This window comes from Myzus persicae, unplaced genomic scaffold (assembly GCF_001856785.1).
Source record: "Myzus persicae strain clone G006 unplaced genomic scaffold, MPER_G0061.0, whole genome shotgun sequence".
Taxonomy (NCBI): domain Eukaryota; kingdom Metazoa; phylum Arthropoda; class Insecta; order Hemiptera; family Aphididae; genus Myzus; species Myzus persicae.
Genome location: NW_019104111.1, coordinates 15,370 through 34,295, shown reverse-complemented (window position 1 = coordinate 34,295; position 18,926 = coordinate 15,370). Strand labels below are relative to the sequence as shown.

Sequence of the window (18,926 nt, the reverse complement as noted above, 5' to 3'; positions counted from 1 at the left end):
TTTGGTAGTAGGCAGTAGTGCCAGTGTTACATTTTCATCTCACCCATTTACAAGGGCCATATTATGTAGGTACACGTCGCATAAAATGCCTATTGCCTATACGTCATATACCTAGGTCTTTTAAATCACTCAATGGTTCTGCCCGCTAAATCAAAAATAAACAATCCATCAAATTTTATTGGTAACACCATTGTTACTCTAAATTAACATACTTTGTTAGGAATGATAAGTTAAAAACAAGGAACATTCTGAACTCGAAAACAGTTTTTGCCTTACTGGAGTAAAACAGTTGAAATATAATTCACTTGCGCTATCTATTAACAAAATAAAGCGCGACTTTAAAATTGTTCTCAATTTTCTACCGCCACAAAATATTTCAAAGATTTTCAATGTCAGAGAAAAGACTGAACTATTTATCAACGATGTACATCAAATTTAACTAAAGATGTTCTTTGAAAATTTTCCATTTTCCATTTTCAATTTCCTAAAATAATATACAACTCAAAAAATGGTAGGCATAAGTAGTTTATTTAGACTTCCATATCATCAGTTAATATTTTAATAATATTTTTCTTTTTAAGGTGTTAATAAAACATTTTTGGTTCTGCTAAAATGCTTCAAAATGTAATACTTGATTCCTCATAAGTCATATTTTTTTTGATTTCGAAAGCTTCAAATTGTTTATTGAAAATGCATTTCAGTTTTAATTTTTAAAAACTAAAGCTTGACAATTTAATAGAGTTCAAATGTTGTCAAACTTTGATATTTTAAACAAAAAATAATAGTTTAGGTTATTTTGTTGTCATTAAAAAAAATATTATTCTTAAGGGCTTGAAACATTTTGCTTTTACATATGTATTATTTGCCACACACCAAGGATTTTTAATCTTTTTGAGACCACAGCTTTTCCGATTTCGAAAACATTAGTGTTTATTTTATTAACCATAGCTGCTAGTCTGCTACTTCCTTGATAATAATCAGAAACAATAGTGAAAGCTGCAACACACGAGTTGAAAACTCCTAATATACATAATGAAAAATCCTTTCTTAGTGAACCGTGAAATTATTATAATATTAATCTATCTTTAAAATTGCATGTCAATAACTCTAATAGGTTCGGCTCTGTGTTGATTATGAATCATGAGGACACTTTCCCTTTGTATGTATAGTTATAGATTAGTTAGTAATATTATATGAAATCATATAAACATACTACATACCTATCATAAAAAGCCACCGTATTCCTAAAAAAAAATAAATTACCTACTACTAGTATTGTATTAAATATTTATCATAAAATATCCTTAGAAGTACTGACTAACAGAACATCTTAGCTCAGAATTATTTTTTTAAGGAATGATTTATCTTTGAATTTAAATTTAAATTTAACAAATATATCAGTGACATATTCAATAAAGATGACTCAAAACCTAATATACAGGCATGCAGCACAGAGACTTTTCCAGTTTTCTATATATCTAGGTACCATGTTTTTTGCTTCAGCTAGATTTTCGTTTAAACTTATACAACTAAGAAAAATCAATGATTATAATTAAAAGTAATCATGCAATAATAATAAGTTAAGTACATTTGGAAGACAAATTAAAACATATGATATTAGAGGTCGAAAAAAAAATTGTGCAATTATTGTAACTGTGCCTTATGCACAACAGTGCAAGGCTTAGTTAGATTTCTTGGTGTCATTTATGTTCAATACTCTAAATGTAATCTTTATATTTTTTTTAAAAAATTAAGGAATATGTTCTGTAGGTTAAAAATACTTAGTTATCCCTATATAAAAACCTTATTCAATAAAAATTGTATTGCACAATCTGTATAATATATTAATATACCATCAACATTTGTGTTTGGGGTGATACTTTTGAAAACATTTAAAATACTGTATCTATATTAAATTTAACAATGTATTAACATCATTAACTAACATAAGCAAATATAACATCGAATTTGGAAAAAGAGATGCTATTAATTTATGTCAGTTATATTAACCTTAATAACACATAATGAACAAAATCTTTTGTGACTTATGATCATTAAATATAAATAAAAAGTAGAGGTGTGTTATAAAAAGGAATTAGGTAACTATTATTTATAAGGTATAAAATGCATTAGCTATATTAGGTTAAGCTATACAAATATTACAAATTATAATTATAATAAAATAATCATAATTACAATTATATTGTATATATTGTATTATATTATATGTTTATTTTGTACGACATATAGGCATATAGGCATATAGCTCCATATGCCTCTATCTAGGGGATGTACATGAGGAGTAGTATTGTTCATATAGAGCCTCCTCTGCTGTCGGTTAAACGAAAAAAAAAAGTAAAAGAGTATTTGCATGATTGGTCATAACCATAGAAAATATATACCACAGATATATAAACGTATATATGTATAAGTATAACGTATACATGTATAACGTATATATTATGTATGTTTATATATCTGTGGTCATAACTTGGATGAGGGGCACACCATAGGCAACTTATCGAACGAATTGGCCACGGCTAATATGTGGAATTCCGTATCTATGGCTGGTACAGTTGCCAACTTCACACACGTTAATATTTATTATTTGACAACAACATATTTATCAATGTTATGAAAATATAAACATTCACCTCTTAGATAAGAGAATTTCGGTCATTTCGTCGGTTTCAAAATTATTTCCAAGTTTTCAAGACGGCTATCTACTATTTTTCATAAAATATTATCTGTGGTTCATTATCTATTTTACCGCTGTAATCATTTATCAGTAATCACAAATTAAAATATTCTCTGCTTTTGAAATTTTGAATGTTTCGTAATGGCTAGTTATTGGCTAACTGAATTGTTTTTTTACTATACAAATCTTTAAGTTGTTACCTTCATAGTTTATGCAGATTACTTATTGACTCTAATTTTGTTTTTCGTAGATTTACTTAATCAGTTGTAATTTTTTCAAAACCTATTGTAAATGTATAAATAAATTTGACATTTTACAATGCATTCGGTGGATGATCGAAATGTCTGGATTAATAATATTATTGATAATCCTAATATTCGATATGATACTAAACGTAAAAAATTAAAGAAGGTTATTAAAGATATGGTTTTTGTAAGTATGCTCAATCTCATCGTTAACCCGTCGTTAGTCGTCCTATGGTCCAGACAACAGAAATTTATTTACATCTTCTAGGTATTGAACATATATTTTCACACCTATCTATTTGAGTTAACATACCTTCAACCAAGGTCATTATAATTGATTAAATATATTTAGAAATTTATTTTTAAATTATTTTGGTCATCGTCTAATGTTACACTTCTAATCGAGTTTATAAAACTTACTATCTACATTAAATTATTTTTTTCATTAAGTTTTTTCAAATATGATTACGGTTGGCCATTTTAGTTGCAGCTAACGACTTGTATACTGCTAAACGATTAACGACGGATTAATGACCTTCTTAATTAGTTCTAAATTAATTCTTTTGTGCTTAAATTAAATATAATATGTATGTTACGGGAAAACTAGGACATGTTCAAACCTTTTTTTCCTACTTTGCACAGGAATAGTGGGGAAGTGCTTGGCAGAATTAACTTTGTTCTAAATTTTGTGAAAAATTTGTATTGAGACATGTCTATTCAATGGTGAAATTATATAGGTACAGGCGCGTCCCCAAGGATTAACAATTTTTAATGTCTAAAATTACCCTCATTGTTATCAAAATAATAATGATCAAAATTTTAATTTATATGTTTGTCCCCTCTCCTTGAAACCTGTCTAGGGACTCCCCAATTCAGGTATTATATAATGTATAGGTATTAAGTCATTTTATTACAAAAATGTATTTGCTTAAAACTCAAAAATGTAAACAATTTTAATAACTGTTACACAAAATTTCCTTATAAATAATAATTTAATAAAATTTATAAATGTTCGACAAACTTATCGTGATTTGTAAAATGACTTTAAATTATGAAATATTATGCTGTATAAAAAAAATATAAAAATCAATTGTCTTAATTAATGATTAAATGTTTATAAAAACTCTGAAAATGAGATAATATTGTGAATTAAAAATAAATATTTTCCAGATTTAACTACTAAAATTGTTAATTGCACACTATGATTAGGTACTATGTTTTTATTATGAAGACTAATTTCATCCTTTGCCTGTAACATATATATATTCACACTAGTGTAGGTAAATAAGATAAAGACTTAAAAGTATTTATATATTTAGTACAACTTCTTTTTTGTGCCTTTTATTTTCGATTTCATTTTTAAACAAGTGTGTCAAGTAGCTGAAACATAAATACTTTTTATTTAATGATAATTGCTTTACAAATTAATTTAAGGAAAATGCTGCCATTTGTGATGAAATATCGCGAAATCAAGAAAAATTATTAGTTGTCCGAGAAGAATGCAAGTTTTTAACCAAAAAGTTAAAGATATTTGAACCTGAATTAGGTAATTAAATCTTAATCGTATTAACCATGTTACAAGTACAAGTATGTACACTCAAAATCATTGAATTCATTAGCATATTTACACTTAGGCCACATAGGCGTAATCATTTTGTAGATACAATGTTGAGTACAATTAAATTGGTACCTCATCTAAAAAATGGTGTTATAGTTATAATTAGGGACAACTAACTCTTAAGTCCGGCCCTGATCAAATGTATCATTAAAAGACTTAAAAGCTCCTAATTGATATTTGTTGAATAGGTAATGTTAAAATATTAAAAAAATACATAAGTGATTAGTGTTTGTTCTGTTGTAATAGCTAAAAATTATACCTAAATATAAAAAATAACAATTAATTGCCATAATATAGATGTGTTATCTGATATTTCTCGTTTAAATGAAAAGTTTGGTAAATGTATCTTCACTTTTTAACTTTATAAGTTACTGTTATGTCTTTATTAACTTGACTTAATTTTAAAAATATCAACTTATTAAAAAAATAATTTAATAAGTTTATAAAATAGTGTTTTATACATTTTTAATGATATACTTTTATTAGTAAATGTTTTTATTATTAAATTTACCTTTTATATAAAATTAAGTTAATTATTTTTTTTTTTTGATTTTCTAATTCAAACAAATTTATCACTTGAAATCCGAGTGTGATATTTAATGAACAAAATCACGTATAAATAATTGTGCGATTCCTTTTGATTTAGGTAGTCTTATCAATTATAAAGTAACAATCTTACACCTATAATATTTATTTTCAGATGTTCCTATTACCACAACCACTGTAAAAAAAGCAACTCCAAGAAAAAAACCAACTACCAATGGTGTGTATTTTTTAATCTATTAATATTAAAAATATATATATTTGATTTTATATAATGTAAATAACATTCAGTTGCATACTTTAATCTGTATTGTATAAAGATTCTTCACTATCATACAAATGTCTAAAAAATAAAAAATAAATGCCATACCTCATGGTGTACCATAGATTTCAATAAGAATATAAGTCAGTTCATGTTACTTTTTTATATTACTAGACTATAATCTATTAACTTGTAGTTAGTACTGATCCAAAAATTCAAATTTTTCACAAAAGGTTATCAATGTTTATTTACAGGTGTAACACCTAAGCCAAGACGCCCTGCTGCTAAACATAAAAAAAATATTATTGAAGTCCAAGAACCAATAACTAGTGGAAATGTTACTATTTTCAATTTTGGAGAAGTGAGTTTAGCCTATAATTTTCCAAATAAATTAATCCAAACTTTCTAGATAATACTGGTGACTATACCCTGTTCAAGTTAAGAAACATTGTCGTAGGTCAACTTGTGAACCCAGGCATGGCAACAATAGACGGCAGGTATACAGATAATTGACTTGGGGATAGGGAGGAGGGATGACAAAAGAGTGTGGCCTAACTGCAGCTCAACCAAAACTAGTCGCCACCGACTATGTTTCTTAACTTAAATAGAATATACATACCGACACTAAAATATTAATTAATTACTTTTATGATAAATGTTTTTCATAATAATTGTGTTATTTATCTAAAAAAAATGTATTAATTATTTCAGATTGTATATGATACACCTTTTTACTATTCAGACTGTGCAATATATCCAGCTGGATTTTATGCAACTAGAACTTATGCTCATTTCAGAAATATATTTTCTAAATGCACTTATCACTGTAAAGTTATAAAAGCTGGTTCATCTCCAAGGTTAATAACATTTTTTTTTTATTGTCTATGTAATATCTTGTTAATTGTGAGTATTTTGTTTTCTTAATTTAGATTTGAAATCATGGATCATGATAAACATTTCAAAGTAACTGGTTTGAGTACTGATGAATGCCATAGTCATCTTATATCATTAATTAATAAATTGCTGGGTGCTGATGACTTAATACCTGCCAATAGAAATGGTGATAGATTTTTTGGATTGACCTTACCTCCAGTCCGCATGAAACTACAAGAAGCACCAGAATCTAAATTTTGTACGGGATACATTCCATTAGAATTACAGGTATTTTATTTATATTTTAACATGCACAAAAACACTATATTTGATAGAATTTTCTAAGAAAAATATAAGAAACCGTGTGTATATATTTTTCTTATTTGTGAGTGGTAATTGTGTAATTTGTTCTACACTTATATTTTTATTTTTAATTAACTACAGAAACGTTACGACATGATAAAGAATTAAAACATCTACATTGTATGCAAGGATTATGGATAATACAGGTTGTCTCATTCTAAGATTTTGAAAAAGTAGGAGTGAGAGATAATTCGATTGACGTCATTTTCGTACACTCGTAAGACGACTCGTTCACTCGTAGTTTGTACACACAACACATCTTGTTTATAGACTTATAGTTTATATTTTATTTTTTATTTTTTTTATTAAGAAGAAAAGCCTCGATAACGTGACCATTGACTTGTTTTTACATATAATGATAACTTAAATTAGATTGTACAGTTCAGTATCTTTCAAAAATAAAATTATATTTTGGATGGATTTTTCGTCAGGGCCCAGGTTAGGTTAGATGAAGGTGTTCCGGCATATTGAATTTTTGTCGTGCCTCTTTTGTGTCTCTGCATTCGGTGATAATATGTTTGATTGTAGTTGTAATTCCGCATGTAAGGCATATTTTTGGTGGCTCTTTTTTCATGAGGTGGCTATGTGTGTGATGCGTATGGCCTATTCTGGGGCAATTTAGTACGACTTCCTCTCTTCTTTTGAGCGACATAAAGTTATTCCATTTTTCGATAGTTCTTTTTATCTCATTTAATTTATTATTCATTTTAAGCCATTCTTTTTGCCAGATATTTTTGATTTGGTTGTATATAATATTTTTAGTATCTTTGTCGGATTTAATATTCCACACAGTTAGTTGATGTGGGCTATTAGCTTTTTCCTTGGCAAGTAAGTCGTCTCTTTCATTATCAGGTATTCCGCAGTGCCCGGGAATTCATGCGAAGATTAAGTTATTAATAATTTATTAGTCAAGTTGATTATTTTATTAGTTATAACATTATTGTTACTAATATTACTATGACTAGCTAGAGTGCTCATGGAGTCTGTACAAATTATGTACTTATTATTATGCAGGTTGGCACTTATTATATAGGATAGTGCTTTATATATACCTAGTGCCTCAGCTGTATATATGCTACAATTATCGGACAACTGTTCAGAAAGTTCAGTTTGTAGGAAAACTGTAGCAACACCCACCCCTTTGTCTGTTTTTGAGGCGTTGGTATATATATGTATGTGGCCTGGTAATGTGTTTTATGCATTTTTGTATGTAAGATTTGTAGCTTCTTTTTTGTTGTAAATCGCTATCGACATGTCAAACGAGTATTTTGTCGTTGTCCATGGAGGTCTTACAGTTATTTCTCTAGTCAATATATTACTTATTTCTAATTTTAGTTTTCCCTCTTTTTCTTTTATTCTTTTGTACATAGGTTGTATTAATTTTTTGTTATTGTTAAAAATATTTTCGAATCTGTTATTGAATACTGTGGAATACGTTGGTTTGTTCGGGTCGGTTGCTGTTCTTACTGCGTATTGCAACATCAGTTGATTTCTCCGATTATTAAGTGGTTGTTCTCCTGTAATATTGAGTATGCTGTTTATGGGACTACTTCTAAATGCACCGGATGCCATTCTTAGGCCAGCATTATGGATAACGTCAAGCATTGTCAGTGCTGAGTTTCTCGATGTCATATATAAGGGGGATCCGTAATCCAAAATTGATCTGATTAGTGAATTGTAAATGTTTATTAGGGTTTTAGAGTCTGCTCCCCATTCCGTATCTGAAAGTACTTTGATAACGTTCAGTCTTTTATTGGCTTTGTCTTTTAACTTTTTTATGTGTGTGGTCCAGGTTAGTTTTTCATTGAAGGTAACACCTAATATTTTTAAGTGTTTTGTGTAAGGAATTATTTTGTTGTTCATTTTTAAAGTAGGTTTTTTTAAAAAGTTTTTGTGTGAAAATATTATGAACTGGAATTTTTCTGGTGCAAATTTGAACTCTGTATTTTCGCTCCAATCGTTTAACGAGTTGGTGTATTTCTGTAATTCTTTTCCTAAAGTGTCAATACATTTGTGTAAATATTGCTGTCATCCGCATATATTGTAATTTGTCCAGGGGTGGGTATAAGTTTAGATAAGTCATTTATTGCGATTAGAAATAATTTTACACTTATGGAAGAGCCTTGGGCAATTCCGTTATTCAAGTTATATAAGGATAAATGTTGTCCATCAACAACAACTTCAAATGTTCGGTCAATTAGGAAATTATGTATGAAATATAAAATGTTACCTTTAACTCCCCAGTCCAATAAGATTGAAATAATTCGGTATCTCCATGTCATATCGTACACTTTTTGTGTATCAAAGCTTACCAGTCCCATGTATTGTTTGCATGCAATTGTTTCAAATATTTCTGTATCAATGTTTACAAGACAGTCGTAGGTCGATCTGTTTTTCCGAAATCCAAATTGTTCTTCAGCGAGAAATTTATTTTTTCTAGAAACCAGTTAAGTCGAACTCTGACTATTTTTTCGAATATTTTACTCATTGTACGTAATAGCGATATAGGCCTGTATCCTTGTACTGTTTATATTTATTGTTTCCTAACATATGATGCATTTTACCGTCTGGTTTACAATGACAGCAAAAGATGGATCAGTGTGTGCTAAAAATTATTTTTAAAATTTAAGAAAGGACAAATTCCTAAAAGACGATATATTGTAAAATAATTAACAAATAAAATTTATAATAGAGTGATAACGGATGAGAAAAATAAAATTCTTATTTAAACTTATATAAAATAGAGGATTGTCATATGCATGAAATATTTTAATCAAAATTTAATTTCTATGCAAAAAATAAAAAAATCTAAAATGAGGTTACAAAGATTAAATAAATTGAGAAAAACATAATTATGTATACACAATACATTTTGTATTACCATTAAAGTTCAATATTACATAAAATACTTCATAAACAGCAGTATATAGGTATTGTATTATGTATATTATATTATTTGAATATAATATTTATATGTAAGATTGTAAGTGATGTGCTTTTATTATAATATTATGTTTTGGATTATTTTTTTTTCTGGAAATACTTTCAGATAAAAATACTTGTACAAAAATTTTGACCAGTACTTTTTTTTTGTATGTTTGTATTACTAGTGAATTTTATTGATAAATATTGATTTCCTATTACCTGCATTATGAAATATCAGTTGATAAAAAAAAGGTTTTTAAAATAAAAAATGAAAAAAAATGTGTTAATCAATTAAATTGTTGTACTTAATAGTTTTTTTATGATTAAATTTTTTCAATAACTTTTTTATTATTAGAATGTATTTTTTAAAAGAATCAACCTTTTTAAACTTGTTCAAAATATGATTTAATCTGGCTTAAAACAAACTACTGTGCAATTTATTATGTACAATTATAGTGCAGATAAATAAATAAATAAACTTACGAAAAACAAGAATTGAAATTAATGTTTATTTTATTTTATCTCTTATTATTCAACCACGTTTTCAGAAGAATTTGAAAATGTTTTCTGAATTATTTTTATAAATTTTATACATTTATTTATTATACATAAAAATATTAATAAATAGGTGTGCTCATAATATATTTTTTTCTGTTTTAAACGACTGTTTTTTATGTTTTTTAAATCATTTGTTTTAAACTTTGTTAAAAATACACGATTTAAATAATAAAGACCCAAATAGTTCCAATTATAGTATAATAAAACATATTTTTGTATTTATCTGTTCTTTCAAATAAATAAAATACAAATAATAAATAAATCATTTATAGCAAGATAAAACACTAAAACTATATGTACATTGTGCAGTCGTACAGAACTATACAACAATGACTTCTCGCGGAATATTGGTGCTGAGGAGGGTAGGCAATATTTACACGACTTTGAGACAACTTATATTATCTATAAACCTTGCATTGTATAGGGTTCGGTAAACCTGTAATTTTTATAGAAAACATAATATGTACCACTTACAAAAATATTTAACCAGAGTTATAACTATGTTAAAAGTAAAGCTTTACTCTTAAAAGAAAACAACTAATACATTATTCTATAGATTTATAGTAATGGGTGTCCACCCTATATTATTATTATCATAATATATTTATTTTAATTAATCCTACAGTTTAAATTATTGAGCTTTTTATATATAAAACAATAATTAACAATAATTCATATTTTTCAGTTAGATTGTCACGAAGCAGAATTAAAGGCTGAAAGTGATCCTGCCGTGAGTTTTGAAGGTCTTCATAATACATTAAACAGATTTCGATCTAGGCATTAGAAAGTGTTATAATAATACCAGTTTTATACTTAGGTGTAAAATAAAATATGATAATTAAATGTAATTGTATGAAACAAATGTGTACAATTCTATCTCATTATAACAAAGAATAAATCAATTCATAATTTTTGTATATACAGTATTTTTTATTATCAACCAACAATAATGAATATAGTTGACTCAATGCTATCAATTGATTTGATAATCTGTATATATTTTTATTTATTTGGTATATTGGCTCATTAACATTAATCTCATTTTGTTTTACCTATTTTAAAAAAAGTTAAATTTTTTTTTGGATGGATCCAATTATTATTATGTTATTTTTCATTAAGATAATACAAATTTAAAGGCTACCACCTTTTAAAGATGGTATACTCGGAGGCAGGCCCGACAAACAAAGAAAAACGTCATCACTCATCATCAAAACATCTCTGTAGACTAGACCACATGCCTAGACACCTAATACTTATGGGACATGAATTTATGAGGTGAAAAGATGAGTAATGAAATGCATGAAATAGTTTGTGTAAATCCTGGAGTATTTCATTATTAATAGTATAAAAACATTTATAAAACTCACTGGGTATATAACATTGTCTGTAATAGTTTGAACAATGTATATAACTGATTAATCAAAATTTGTCATGAAATTTTCTTAACATGACCCTTCTACTTTTTTGAAATTAAACTTTTGCACCCTTCAAAATCATTTTTAAATTGTGTATGATGGCGTTCCACTATTTCTTTTACGCACACCACACTATTGATCATTTTCTACAATAACATTCACACAACCTTCACTCTCGTACATGCAAATCTCCTATAATATTTAATTTCATAAAAACCTTTAATTTTATTTTAATAATAAGCAAACTAATAATTGGACAAATTAAATTACTTAAGATATTTCATGTTTAGTATTTGGTATTTTCAGACCTTCAAGAGAACCCTTGGTAAGGTTTTCAACTTTTTTTTTATTGTGATTTATTGACTTGCCAAATTATTTACAAACGCTCATGGATATGGATTATGCGTAAAAGTTTATATAAGTTAATATTTATTAACTATATGAACCATAATGCTAATATAGCCGTAAAGTTAATACTTATATATTATGCATCTAATATAATTTATGTAGTAGTACTGAAGTAGTACCATTGATTATAAATTATTTGTATTAGCATTTATATTCAATGGTAGACGGTAGTACTTATACAACATGCATGATAAAAACCATCTAAAAAACTTGAATATGAAATTTAAATTTACCATTTGATATTGTTTGTTTTAAAATGGACATTTTGTAATTTGTAACCTCTTGTTAAGTTAATTTTATGTAGAGTACTTATAATGTATTTGCATATACTATGTACATCAACATAATACAGGGTGTGGCATAAGTCGGTTCCCCAATTAACACAGCAAATTAAATATGTATATTTTATATAGATTTATAAAAAAAATTAATTAATTATAAATTAATAACAATAATAAGCAGTTTTGCAATAACAAAACAGCGGGAACCGACTTATGCCGCACCCTATATATATATATTTTTTATAGTTATACCAAAAGAAAACAACTTTTAATTCCTTCAAATATTAAATATATATAATCCTTCAACCCCATGCATATGAATAAAATACATGTATTTTTTTTACAATGATGAAAAAAAATGGCCCAAGGCAATAAGGCCCTACGGCCAACAATATGTGATAATGTAACAAAAATACCAAATTACTTTAGATATGTCTGGATTATTCTCTACACTAATCAGTGCTGGAGAACATAGATGTGGACCACATACTATTATAAATAAATGAATAAAAGTTTCTCTCTGGATGCATGAACTCATTACAACTACATAAGTTTCTGTTACAACCCTGTTGTGTCTGCCCTTCCGTTAGTTACCAGCACATAGTTACTATTGTTTGTATTTAGATTTTTCAATTGTGTTTCTGTTCAAGTAAAATCATACTAGCTAGTATCGAGGACTAAGATATTTTAGTCCATGGCTAGTATCAATAAATATCAAAATATGAGTATATTTTGTCATTTGATACATATGCGCAGAAGCCAATATTAAAGACATGTACCAAAATATAAGAGTTACCAAATAATTATTTTTAAATTCTGTAGTAACACCTATGGAATTATGGTTTATTGTGTTGTAATTAAATGGTTTTGGAAACCAGGAACTTAGCATGCTCAGGAGTAGACTTTCTTAACTTGTTTGATCGCTTATGTTTTACAGGATTAAGTAACATATTTTTATCCTAACTTTATGTATACGTTTGTATATTTGAGTACGGAGTGTAACATAGAGACATGAAAATTAAAAGTACTTTTGTTTTAATCAATACTTAAACATTTTATTTTATAATTATCATTTATAGACGCTTGCTCTACAAGTACAGAATAAAATTCTTGACTACGCCTCATTACTGTAGGTTATTTGTAATTGGTATTGTATATTATTATTGTACATTACCTACGTCATTACTAGGGATTAGATTTCATTGTAAATACATATTTTTATTGGAATAAAATATTTTAAATCTGATAAAAATGTGTTCAATTTAGATAATTTTAATTGAAATATACCCAAATTTACTTTACATATTTTGGTATAAATACATATTTTTATACATTTGGTAAATAAGTACATATTTTGTACTATTGTGCACATGGGAGAAATAGTTAAAAACAAATTTGCCAGTATAATTGAAAAAAATCCAAACAGTTAAAATCATCAAAGATATTTTAGTTGTTAAAAATCAACAAGGAACTCTGGACATTGAATTCACTCTTTCTAATATATTAAACATGAATTATGCCCCTATTACATCTGTTGATGTAGAATGGTCTTTTAGTCAATACAAGAGTATTCTTTGATCAAACCGACCAATTTATCATTTACAAACTTTCAACAATATGTTATTTCTCATTGATTTATTCTGGAATAATACTCATGGTTATACCCACATCATTTGTATTACTTTTATTTATAAAATATTTTTTTTTTGTAATTTTCAATGCTTATGCAATTTTTCAATATTTACATATTTAAAATTTTTTTTTACATATAGTTATGTACATATTTTGAGTTTTTTTATTACAATAAAGTCTGTTCCCTTGTCATTACTAATATGAATTTTACTTGGACATTAATTTATTAATTATTTCATCTTATATTGAAAAACATGACCTGTCTTGGAGAGGAATCACCTAAATAATTTAGTTTCAAATCTATTTGTTGAATGCTTGAAGCAGTAGATTCAGTAATTTAAGATTCTGTAAGTATAGATGTCAGATTTACTTAGATTGTGGAGCTTGTGTAAAATAAAAATAAAAATAATAAAATATAAGTGGTGTTCCTGATTAGGACTTAGGCGTGGTTATCTTCAGGAAAAACGACCACAGAGTTAAAGTCTATAGGTTTAATAAATTGTGATTTATTGTTGTGAAACACATGTTCAAAGTAATTTAACTAATGCTTTTCCACAGAAACAACGTCATCTTAGTGAGCTCACACGTTTTTCTTGAATACAAATTAAAGGGATATCTAAAATGTTATCGTTCGGACGATGTACCTCATTGATAAAATTAAAATATTAATTAATTATTTCTATAATGAGTAGTAGGTATATTAGTATATTTTACTATTAACTGTATTTAGTTATTAATATTCTCTTTAATCATAGTGAGTACAACTGCAGTAAAGTGACAACAATACAACATTGTTATTAACATTGTCATTAACAAGCGTCTATGTAATATACCATAAATTTAGCATACAACTTAGTCCATCGTAGTTTTATAATAATATGTTCATGACTTCAAAATCCTACCAATATTATACCATTATCAGAGTGAAAGAGTAAAGGGAAAAGATTATAACGTAAACTACAACATTTTGAACATTTTTAGATTTTAGGAAAGTTCGCACTTAGCAATTAACATAACACTTATTGCACTCTAAGTTTAACTCCTATCATAATTCCTAATATTCACAGGTGTTGTCCATCTTTTTCGGGTTCCCACGGCGCGGGGCTCGGCGAGCCACGAGTAAAATTCGCTGGCTTGGTACACTACACGCGCCGTGGGAACGCTCTTGCTCGTCTAGGCGCGGTATAGCTCGGCTAGGCTCGTGTCTATCCGAAAATTGTCGGTCCGATGTGTCCGCGCCAAAGTAAACGAGCCGAGCAATTAGACAGCGTTCCCACGGGCATGCGGTTCGGCGAGCCGTAGTATACGTTTTTTTGTGTTTTATTTTGCAATTGGTATTATAATTTATAATCATGGAATGGTCAAATGAGGAGGTTATAGAGTTTTTGCAACTCTATGAAGCATATCCACAAATTTGGAACTCACGCCATCCGGATCATAAAAATAGGAACATAGTTCACGATGCGTGGAAAGAAATAGAAAACAACTTAAGGTTAGTTTTTTTTTTTAAGATTAATTTTTGATTTTTTATAATAATTTTGAAATAAAATATGTTTTTAAATATTGATTTTTGTATTTTTGTAATTTTAGTGTCAAAACTGATGTAACAGAAATAAAAAAATAAAAAGATTCTCTTATGGCTACTTATAGGAAACTTTTAAACAAAGTTAATAAAAGTAAGGGTACTGGAAGTGGTGCCAAAGACGTTATTCAGCCCGACTGGTTCGCCTATAATGCAATGTCATTTCTGCATGGGATTTACGTTGCAAAAAAAACAATTTCAACAGAGGTAAGTTTAATTAGTTATATTTTGTTTAATTATATTTTATTATTTGAGTACAATACGACTTTATCATACATTTTGTATGCTGCAGTAGCCAAAGGTACTCATATTATTTAACTAATATATATATATTTATTATTTTTTATACTTTTGCTATGATATATTTCAATAATTATATTTTCCTAAATACGGCCCTGTGCATGTAATTATGACTTAATATGTTAAAAATGCCAATGGCCAATGCAGGAAATATAAATATAAATATAGTAATCATTTACGTTGCTCTAGTCGCCGGTTTAGACAAGTAGTAACCGGTGTCGACATGTATTCTACCAACCATAAACCAAATGTTAATTTATTGTAGTTGTTCATAGTCTCTATATTGTTATTTTTGTTCATATAGGTATTTATGGTTTTAAATATTTTACGATATAGCTGTAAAAATAAATATGAATGACCCGAAATAAACTTCTATATCGTCTATATAATTTTAAAAGCACCATCTAAAAATTAAAGAGAAATGAATAAAAATTTAACCAATAAAATAGTTTCAATGAAATAATTATTTATGTATTTATCATAAATATTTTTAAGTTTTAGTTTGATTTAAAAAATGAATACTTCTTTCAACTTAATATGTTAAATTTATTTTATTAATGCTGTTTTTATTAGTGTATATAATAATGATAATAATAAATAAAAAACGTAAATATAAATACGTAAATACGTTAATTACAAATATGTTACATATTAAGCAATAATAATTTTATTTTAATTTATTATTTGGCGTTTTCTTGCCATTCCACTGTTCCGCTTGTCATAAAATATTCAGCTAACTGATCTCTAACCATTTTTGCTTCAAGGCCAGATTTTCTCGGTACTCTTTGTAATGGAAGCATAGATTTGGTACAATTTTGTTCGGACCTCCAAGAGCCTGGAATTACAATTCCATCATTATTTTCAGTATCGAAAATTCCAGGTGGTGTGTATATAGAATTCGATGATCTGCTTCTTCTTAAGAAATTATGCAACAATACACAAGTCATTGTTACATCTCTAACTTTTTCTGGCTCTAAAAGTATAGGTCCTCTAAATACACGGAATACTGAGGCCATAATTCCAAACACGTTCTCAACTACTCGGCGTGCTCGAGAAAGCCGGTAATTGAAAATTCTTTTGCAATTTCCATTTTCATATACTCCTGAGTAAGGTTTCATTATGTTCTTACTTAGGGCAAAAGCTTCATCTGTCACAAATAAATATGGTAATGAAACATTTGTATTAGGTAGTATTCCTTCTTGTGGTATTAATAATTCATTTGTCTCCAGTTTTTTAAAAAACGACGTGTTCCGAAGAACGCCACCATCGCTGATTCTGCCTTGACAGCCGATATCCACATAAGTAAAACCATAATTCGAGTTCACGACAGCCATAAGCACAATACTGAAAGTTCCCTTATAATTATAGTATTCAGATCCACTATTTGCAGGGCATTGGATCACTATATGTTTTCCGTCAATAGCCCCGAGGCAGTTGGGGAAATTCCATTTTTCATAAAAATCTGCTGCTATATTTTTCCAATCACTTTCATTGTTTGGCAACTGAAAAAACAATGATTGATTTTCATTATACGTTGCGTTTTTTATTTTAAAATTTTATGTAAACTGTTTTTATTATAACCATAATTAATGATCATCCCCTATACTCCTATGATCAAATCACTAATAGTTAAATTAACATATAAATGCAACTGAGTTTAATTATTCATATATGTTGACAATGGACATATAGGTATTTATATTTATATACTATTTGTAAAATGAAGAGTATACAATATATACATATATTAAACATTTTAAATATAAATACAATTAATTTACTACCTATTGATCTTTAGTAGAGTATTGTAATTTATCATTTAAATAATCAAACAAACTTAACAAACCATATATTTCATTATTTTTATCAGTTTGAAAATTTGGAGGATGACGACAACATTATTGAAAATTGTCAGTTGCACGACACAACTGAAATCTATGATCCTCAGACTCCGGATTGCAATTTTAAGAGCCCATCTCCATCATCCAGTAAAGTCAGTAAAAAAAGAAAATCAAATGATAAAGTGGAAGTGATTTCAAATTTGATTTTATTAATTATTTGTTTTTTTTTTTTAAATATTATTTAATTAAAAGGTATTATTCTAAAAAAAGATATGTTTTAAAATATAAATACTTTACCATGATTTCATTTTTCAACTCCTGATTTAACGCCCTACAAACATCTTGAATACACCGGGAAACAGTTTGACTTGAAAACTTAAACAAGTATGATAAGCTCTTAAAGCTATCTCCTGTGGCTAAGAACCTTAAGGTAACAGCTAGCCTTTCCTGAACCGGAATACACTTTCTCATATTTGTATCAGTTTTGCATATAGTTGGACCAATTTTTTGAATTAGATATTCAAAGTCTATGGCAGACATTCTACAGAAGTTTTCAAACTTGTTAGATGGCCCTCGTTTTAAATCTTCTAACAGATCCGTTGCATTGTACCTATTGTAGTATAATATATTATTAATAATATTAAGTATTATACAACTATAGTATAATATTATTTTATTTTTTTAATTTAGTATTTTCTATCAAAAACTTGTTAACTATAAGTTTAAAAATAAAAAAACTAGCTTATAAGAAATTATAAACTGTTATGTTCTTGTATGTACATTTAAAGTTACTTGTATATATATTTAAAGTTTAACTGTTAAAAAAAGATGGTCAGAAAAAACTTAACACTAAATATAAATAAATTAAACTAAAATTAAATTTAAAAAACTTAAAATTAAATATTAATTTACATAAGCAAACTTACCTCGCACAGCTTTTGTAAATGTCATGCATCCAATATCTTCTTTCCTTGCAGGATTTCGTTTTTTCTTTTTCGACTAATTTTTCTTTTAAATACTCACCGCCTACAATTACAATATACGCTGCTGCACAAGCAGCAATTTGCGTGTTATCAAAAGAACGACTCATTTCGAACTGAGACTTTTGACGTCTAAAATAATTTTGAGGAAACTCTGATCGGCTCGGATAAGCTCGTGGCTCGCCAAGTCACGCGCCGTGGGAATGCTGTTGACATTGTAGGCTCGTGATATGCCGAGCATACATGTGGGCTCGGTACAACCACCGGGCTGCGCGAAGTTCGCCGAGCCACGCGCCGTGGGAACCCGCCTTAAGTGTATGCCACAGTCACGAATTAAGATATACTGAAAATAATATATCTTAATTTGTGGCCACAGACTACAGAGTGATAATATTATGTAGT

The 18,926-nt window shown here is 27.8% G+C and overlaps 2 protein-coding genes and 1 pseudogene across 3 annotated transcripts; 2 read left to right on the top strand and 1 right to left on the bottom strand.

Annotated features, from left to right (window-relative positions):
• The first annotated feature begins 2,667 nt into the window (after positions 1-2,667).
• Positions 2,668-11,002, top strand: LOC111038857 (transforming growth factor beta regulator 1). 2 transcript variants are annotated; one of them, XM_022322118.1, is made up of 7 exons: positions 2,668-3,130; positions 4,378-4,489; positions 5,262-5,324; positions 5,621-5,727; positions 6,078-6,223; positions 6,296-6,527; positions 10,775-11,002. In XM_022322118.1, exons 1-7 carry the CDS (start codon positions 3,017-3,019, stop codon positions 10,793-10,795), a joined length of 795 nt encoding a protein of 264 aa, XP_022177810.1. In that variant the 5' UTR covers positions 2,668-3,016; the 3' UTR covers positions 10,796-11,002. The 2 variants fall into 2 exon arrangements, with proteins under 2 accessions (XP_022177810.1, XP_022177809.1); XM_022322117.1 differs by having other exon boundaries at positions 2,669-3,130; positions 10,771-11,002.
• Positions 11,003-13,987: 2,985 nt separating this feature from the next.
• On the top strand, positions 13,988-17,800 carry LOC111038854 (annotated as a pseudogene).
• Positions 16,297-18,916, bottom strand: LOC111038853 (protein ANTAGONIST OF LIKE HETEROCHROMATIN PROTEIN 1-like). The gene is made up of 3 exons (XM_022322114.1): positions 18,471-18,916; positions 17,842-18,154; positions 16,297-17,205 (listed from the first exon to the last, which is right to left on the bottom strand). Exons 1-3 carry the CDS (start codon positions 18,632-18,634, stop codon positions 16,384-16,386), a joined length of 1,299 nt encoding a protein of 432 aa, XP_022177806.1. The 5' UTR covers positions 18,635-18,916; the 3' UTR covers positions 16,297-16,383.
• Positions 18,917-18,926: the final 10 nt, after the last annotated feature.